At 41.7% G+C, this 7661-nt stretch overlaps 1 protein-coding gene across 1 annotated transcript in view; it reads right to left on the bottom strand.

Moving 5' to 3' along the window:
• Window positions 1–4494: 4494 nt before the first annotated feature.
• LOC115145035 (neuroligin-1-like) overlaps window positions 4495–7661 on the bottom strand; it is an 80870-nt gene continuing 77703 nt past the window's right edge. The window contains exons 3-4 of the mRNA XM_065002795.1: window positions 4737–4889; window positions 4495–4499 (exon numbers count right to left, since the gene is read on the bottom strand). Of these exons, the coding sequence (XP_064858867.1) occupies window positions 4495–4499; window positions 4737–4889 (158 nt within the window). The remainder of the gene's footprint in view (window positions 4500–4736; window positions 4890–7661) is intronic.

Here is a 7661-nt window from a genome sequence, read left to right as displayed (position 1 = left end):
TTCTAATAGCAATACGGCACCTCAGGGGATTGTTGTGTGTATATATATATATATACCAAACTACCAAACTTCCTCTGGCCTTATTGCTTAAGTATACAATAGCCACTTATTGAACACTGCTTAAGATACAAGACACTGTATACAGTACATGTAGTATTGTAAAGAGATGGCAATCAAGAAGAACCGCTAAGTGTTTGTTAAACATACTCAAATTAAGCATCTCCCAAGACGCATTGCTCATAGAACGGGGTCAGACACTTTCCATGTTCCTCTTGAAGATCCTTAGGCAACCCCAGGGTCAGACTGGAGCCAGCAGCTAACACATGAGGCAGGCGAACAGGCGGGCGAGCGTGAAGCAACAGACAGGAAAGAAACACAGACTAATGAAACAGACTATCTGGGGTATTTATTTCAGGGTGAAGAAATTAATAAGCATGAAAAATAATAATCCTCAACACATTGCGGGCCAAATGCAATGATTAATGAAAAAACTGCCGACCCAATTATTTCAGGCAGAACAAAAGGCAACGGTAAAGATTGTTGAAAGGGTAAACAATGGGGAGAGCCTGGCTGGCTGTGCGCAAACAACTCAGACACAATTAAACCCACGCTGGCTGCATCTGCTCCCAGAGCCCTGCCTGGTGCACTATCATGCTGACACAGCGTGCTGCAGGCCTAGCATGGGATGAGCAGTGGAACCTGGGCTGTTTACCTGGCTAATGCCCAGACGGCAGTGGCCAATCACTTTCCTCTGCTGCTTTACGGACTGCTGGGAGATCAGCAGATGCTTTCAAGGCCAGATGAGTCACAAAGCACAATAAAAAACACCATGATGTTATTAACTCATTTATTACCCAGTCCCTGCAGGATTCTGCAATCACATTTTCTAAAATCAACAATTCCCTGCATATTATGCGAGGGCTTGAAAATTTGATCAATCCCGGCACTATTTCCGCATAAAACAGTCAAATCATAGCAACATTATTGCATATAATTGACCCATTACCACAGTACAAAAAGAGGGGTAGCAAATTTCAACCAATAATGTCAATAAACCTTTTTCCTCGTCAGCGTATTTTTGCAAAACAATCATTGCGAAATGTCAGAATATCCGCAGCAAAATCAAGCATTTATGCTTGCAAATATCACAAGAAAATCCCTGCAAAATCCTGGAGGGACTGCTTTTATTAGCATGGGCTTAAACTACTAAAGGTCATATTTGCGAGCTTCTACAAATCACATGTTCTTTTGTATAGATGGGATTCAAAGGATGATACAGCAGTGTTTCCCAACCCTGGTCCTCCAGTACCCCCAACAGTACACCGTTTTGTTGTAGCCCTCATTCAACTCATTGAGGGCTTGATGATCAGTTGACAAGTTTAATCAGGGTTACAATACAAATGTGTACTGTTGGGGGTACTCGAAGACCAGGGTTAAGAAACATTGTGCTAGAAGACGGATTGGACCAGAGAAGGTTCATGCCAACACTGTGTTTTAAATAGGTCTTATGTGAGTTGAAGCACAGCCAGACTGTGGATTTACACAGGAGGCCAAGATGAACAATTCAGAACAATTCTGATAATGACACGCTGACAGAAGAGTGCATTACATTCCATTATGGCGTCCTACAAAGCCTGACACATCTACACACACACAGGCAGGCAGACGAGCAGGGAGAGACCCCTGGCCAAATCCATCCCGTGCTACGCCCAAACAGATAAATACTGCTCACGTCAGCTGCTCTGCATGTTTAGGTCTCCTAATGGCTCTGTGTACCTCGTCTGGCAAAGAAAAACAAATCCTCAGGTATCAAATGTGTCATAAAGACTGACCAGGAACCCAACAAGTGCAATAATGTTGGCTAGATCATTAATGGGGGAGAAAAGCACCATGAGCATTCTCTCCATTTCTCAGTCTGACCTTCTCTCTCTTTCTTTCTATTTTGTCGCTCTCCCTTTCTCTCGTTCTCTCCAGTCCTCTTTTCTACTCTCCTCTAATTTTCTGGTTTATTAGGAGGAGTAGGTTAAATAGCCTGTCCTCAGCTCCTACACACAGCCATAAGGTGAAGGGGCCACATTGACAGAGCCTCTCTGTTACTTCCTACAGTAGATTTATACACAGTCCTCACAACAAAAGGGCCACAGAGGCCAAGGCACTTCTGGGCCTTGTTAGACAGGCCCTTGATTGGCTGGTCAGACAAACTGAGAGCAGGCTCTTGTCACACATGAGAGCATCTGCTTAGTCCTGTAACATTACCCTGCTCTCATCTCATTCAGCAGAGCTGAGTGGTTTGATCCGCTTACCCCACCGCCACAGGAGTAAATAGAAACACTGAGGAAAATGTCAACAAGACTCTTTGTGATGCTAAAAGATACATCTGATTAAATATGCTCCCAATTTACCTCTAGCACCAAGCCACAGCTTGACAGGAGAAGCAGAGATAATGAAAACACAGACACGCCACTTACCTGATCATCGCCAAAACCGGTAGCTTTTAGAACTTCAGATGAACAATCCCAATATGAAACCAGTCCAGAGGAATCAGGTAGGCCTAATGTTTTTTCCCAATCATCTACGTTGCTAGTTCAGGTGGTTTTCAATCTGACATGCCATGTTTTCTAATATTCATAAATATTGCACAAATAAAGACTAGTTATGGAGAGAAATCTATTTGGAAATTGTCGTTTGATGGGGACCAATTCTGTGGCTCATGCTGGGGGCGGGACATAAAGTATTAATGGTTACCATAATCCACCATATTTACTACAATATTCAATCTTCTGCCTTCAAGCTAGGTTTCCTTTGACACATTGCTGCTGGCGTGCGTGACAAAATGATTTTTTGCCACAATTGTGTTCTCATGAGCCTTGATGTTACTTAGGAAGAGTGCAGTACCTTCAGAATGCATTCATACCCCTTGACTTTTTTGTTAGAGCCTGAATTTTTCTCTCACCCACCTATAAACAATACCGCATAATGACAAAGTGAAAACATGTTTTTAGAATTTTTTGCAAATGTAATTGAAAATCAAATACAGAAATATGTAACTTACATAAGTATTCACGCCCCTGGGTCAATACATGTTAGAATCACCTTCGGCAGATATTACAACTGTTAGTCTTTCTGGGTAAGTCTCTAAGAGCTTTGCACACCTGGATTGTACAACATTTCCACATTATTCCTTCCAAAATTCTTCAAGCTCTGTCAAATTGGATGTTGATCATTGCTAAACATCCATTTTCAAGTCTTGCCATATATTTTTAAGCCGATTTAAGTCAAAACTGTAACAAGGTCTCTCAGAAACATGTCATCTTGGTAAGCGACTCCAGTGTAGATTTGGCCTTGTGTTTTAGGTTATTGTTCTGCTGAAAGGTGAATTTGTGTCCCAGTGTCTGTTGGAAAGCAGACTGAACCAGGATTTATTCTGGGATTTTGTCTGTGCTTAGGTCTATTCTCTTTCTTTTTATCCTGTACAGACTTCCTTCTCTTCACTTTGTCACTTATGTTAGTATTGTGGAGTAACTACAATGTTGTTGATTCATCCTCAGTTTTCTCCCATCACAACCGTTTCCTTCCTCTCCGGCAACTGATTTAGGAAGGACGCCTGTATCTTTGTAGCGACAGGGTATATTGATACACCATCCAAAGTATAATTGATAACTTCTCCATGCTCAAAGGGATATGTAATGTCTGCTTTTTACATTTTTACACATCTGTGTTTGAAATTCCCTGCTCGACTGAGGGACCTTTCTGTGTGGGGTACAGAGATGAGGTAGTTATTTTTAAAATCATGTAAAACACTATTATCACACACAGAGTGAGTCCATGCAACTTATTTTGCGACTTCTAAGCACATTTTTACTCCTGAACTTATTTAGGCTTGCCATAACAAAGGGGTTGAATACTTATTGACTCATGACATTTCAGCTTTTAATGTTTAATTCATTTGTAAACATTTCTTAAAACATAATTCCACTTGGACATTACGGGGTTTTGTGGGTAGGCCAGTGACACCTGTGCGTCAATCTAAGGAACATAATACAAAATCCCCGTCAAAATCCGTTAGTTTAAACTAGAGATTTGCATGGGCTGCGCCTCAATCCTTTGCATCCGCCTACGTCGGCCTGCTGCGTCTGCGGAGGAAGGTGGTGGAGCTACAGCATTTGTCAGACCATGAGACATCCAGAAAATCTGTCTTCTCTGAAAACACGTGGCGTCCGAATGGTTTGGCGTCCAACTATTACGACCAGTCTATGGAAAGGGGAGACTCTCACGAACACAGTGTCTCCCCCCCCCCCCCCCCCCCCCCATTTTGCTCTGCGACCCCCACAAGTGTCACGGGACTCGTCTGAAGGTAACCTATACAAACAAATGTAAGTATGTAGGTAGTTTTGTGTCCCAAAAATATCCTTTTGACTGTCTTTTCTGTCATTTATGAATTTGTTAGTCAACGTGTTTCTGAGACTTTTAGAAGTGTTTTAATCAATTTCAAATTCAGGCTGTAACAAGAAAATATGAAAAAGTCAAGGGGTGTGAATACTTTCTGAAGGCACTGTAAATCACCATATGAAGGGACAATAATGATATTCATGAAATCAAATGACAGCATAATCTAATTGAAGGTGAAACCATGGCACCTTTGTTTCACTCTGTGTGTTGACTCCTAATGTACTGTTTGTATATAGGTAGCTAGTATTGGAGGATTAGTGATAAGGACAAAAGCTGAGAAACCTTACCTAATACTCCAAGCCGATAGTTCACTGTGATGACGATAACATTGCCGTAACTTGCCAAGATGCTGCCGTCAAACATATTCCCAGTGCCCTCCATGTAGGATCCCCCATGGATGAATACCATCACAGGCTTAGGGCTGCCGCTTTCACGGATGTCTGCAAGAAGGGGAAGGAAATTATTAAAGGACAAATTAAAGCCGACAGCTGGAGATGCAATCTGAATTGTGGACGCTTTGCTTTTCTCATAATTTGTGGCACATTGACTTTGCTTTGAGACTATTTCTGGTTTGCACGTCAGATAGTTCATTTTCTACGTGACAAGTATGACATGTTCCTGGTGATTTGAAAATTGAAAATTAATCATATTTTTTAGTTTCAGGAAATTTTATGGGCTGTTTTTAATTTTTGGAGGGCCAATAAACTGTCAGCATTAAAGAAGAGCAGAGATTCAAATTGACATTTCAATTTATGCGGCACAAAAATCTAGTTTTAATCTAATAAAACAGATTGAACCTAAATGTTTTCACAAACATTCTTGAAGAAAAGTTTTTAATTACATTTCAGACGTCCAACGTTTTTCCCTTTAACAATGTGTTATGCTTACTGAACTTCGCATAATGATTTCAGCTCAACTGATGCTGTCCAGAGTCTTTACAAAGGAGGACATCTAGATTGGGCACTGGGTTCGAATTAATGGGGGATAAGGATACAAAAAAATGGCTTCCGATTACTTTCATCTTTCATAAAAGCAGAAAGGCTTTTCATCTTGAGTGCAAAATGTCCACATACATGTTCAATATCTCATTGATGCTTGGTGTTGGGGGATTCACTTGCAAGAGGTCTCAGTGCTGAGGAAAGTAATTAAATAGTAACAAAATAAAAGAATAGAATTTTCCAAAAAGCCTTCTCTTACGGCAAAAAAATGAGGCCGTATTTGCAGAATCCAGGCCCTCTCTCTGTTCTTTTAGTTGATTCTCTTCCTCCCACTCTATCTTTCTTGTTCTCTCTCTCTCTCTCTCTCTCTCTCTCTCTCTCTCTCTCTCTCTCTCTCTCTCACTCACATTTCCAGTGAAAGTGAAGGCTCCTACAGAGGAGTAGAGAAGGAAGGAAAGGCCAGGGCAACTCTCATCTTCTCTTCCTCAGTAGGCAATGCACCATAACTCCTATATTATTGATTAGGACTGAGCAGCTGCAGAGTGTGTGTGTGTGCGCAAAAACATAAGTTAGTGGGAGAAAAGAGAGGGAGACAAGGAGAGAAAGAGAGCTCCGAAGGAAAAATCTTGATTATTTTCTGAAATTGCACATCAGAATCCTAACATCTTCCATTCACGTTGATTAATTACTTTAAATCGCAGAATATGATTTGATTTGATTTTAATAGCAGCTGTATTCATGCAAGTGTGTAAACTAGTGATGCATTGAGACAGGAGAGTAATACCTGATCTCTCTAGATAGTTACAAACAGAACAGCAAGGCAATTTATTAAATCTGTAAAATAAAACTAGAAATTAAGACTAACTGGAAAGATTCTGTGTCTGTCTGTGTAAATGCATGCATACATGTGTGCATGAGAGAGATTCTTACAGTAACTTGTGTCGCCCCTCTCTGTCTCTTGTGCGGGTGCCAGCAGCAGATTAAAGTGACACACATCTGGCCACAGAGGGTTATGGCCATGGTGTGTAGAGTACTGGATTTCCATTACATAATGCATGTCATTCACTGTCCTTTCTGCTGTTTGTTCTTTTGTTCACTTCAGCTTTGTGAGTGGCAAAGAAAAAGCAAGTGTACATTCACATTTCTTTGGAGGGATTCCAGGCTTCTCTGACCAAGGTCCAAGAATTGTAAACCTCCATAAATGAGGAATAGAAGCCAGGGAATTATGTGTGCTGGTGTAACGGAGTTAAGAACGTACAGTTAAGCTCACTCCACAGCTAGCTTGAAATGTCGCAGTTGGAGCTATTGAATGAAGATATTTTTCAACGGCTCAAACTGTCGGTACGTTGTAGAGCAGAGGATCACTGTTTCGAACCCGGTATAAGGGCAGGGACAGTAGAATAAGCTATACTGTTAGCAGCACACTGACGTCTGTTTCACTGGTGCCGTCGAGCCACGGATCCGCAGTTGGGCTCAGCTCAACGGCTAGGGTCGCTCGCTGTGTGGTAAGTTTAGAAGGGGTGGTGGAAACTATACTGTTAGCAGCACACTGGCATCCGTTTCACTGGCTTTTGAGATTCATTGGCAATTTGGTCTAAACTGGGCCTACTAATCACAGGCTTCTTTCATGCATGCTACGTGAACACCATGGCGTGCTAGGCTCGTCCTAGCTGGAGGTAAATGGAGACAAGGTACAGCGTAAGTGAGGACAGGTGCATTCCTATAAAGATGCTCACATAACAGAAGACAAGCTGCAGAAGCAATGCACTGCAAAGCCACCCACGTAATATCTGTATGACCTTGCAGACAAGATATAAAGAGAATGGCCCTGTAATAATCCTCCGGAGGCCCAAAGCTTCCAGCCATTACAAATCCACGGGTGTATCGGCAGCTACAAAGAACTGCACATCTTACATTCCATGACATGGAGAGGTTCCATGGCCGGTGTTGTTTTTGATTGACTTCATATCTCTGTTGTGGCTATAGGTTACACGTTGAAAGAGCACTATCAGTGAGACAGCAAGCCGATTGGTCCTTGGAAAACTGAATTCACAGATCTCAGTGCGTTGGTTTTCACAACATATTGTCTTCTGTCTCAGAGAGGATTATTCATATGCCCTGGATTCTTTATCAAGTGAATAGGCTACTTGAGAGGCTTGCTGGGATTTCACTGTATATTTGTGCCTTCTTTAATCTTTTGATGTGTGTACTCAGCAAATCAGCAAGTTGCTGCAGATCAAAGATAGCTGTTGCATTTCTCGCTTAGTTTTCTGT

This window comes from Oncorhynchus nerka, linkage group LG17 (genome assembly GCF_034236695.1).
Source record: "Oncorhynchus nerka isolate Pitt River linkage group LG17, Oner_Uvic_2.0, whole genome shotgun sequence".
Taxonomy (NCBI): domain Eukaryota; kingdom Metazoa; phylum Chordata; class Actinopteri; order Salmoniformes; family Salmonidae; genus Oncorhynchus; species Oncorhynchus nerka.
Note: the sequence above shows the minus strand (reverse complement) of the source record. Positions and strands in the feature narration are given on the sequence as shown.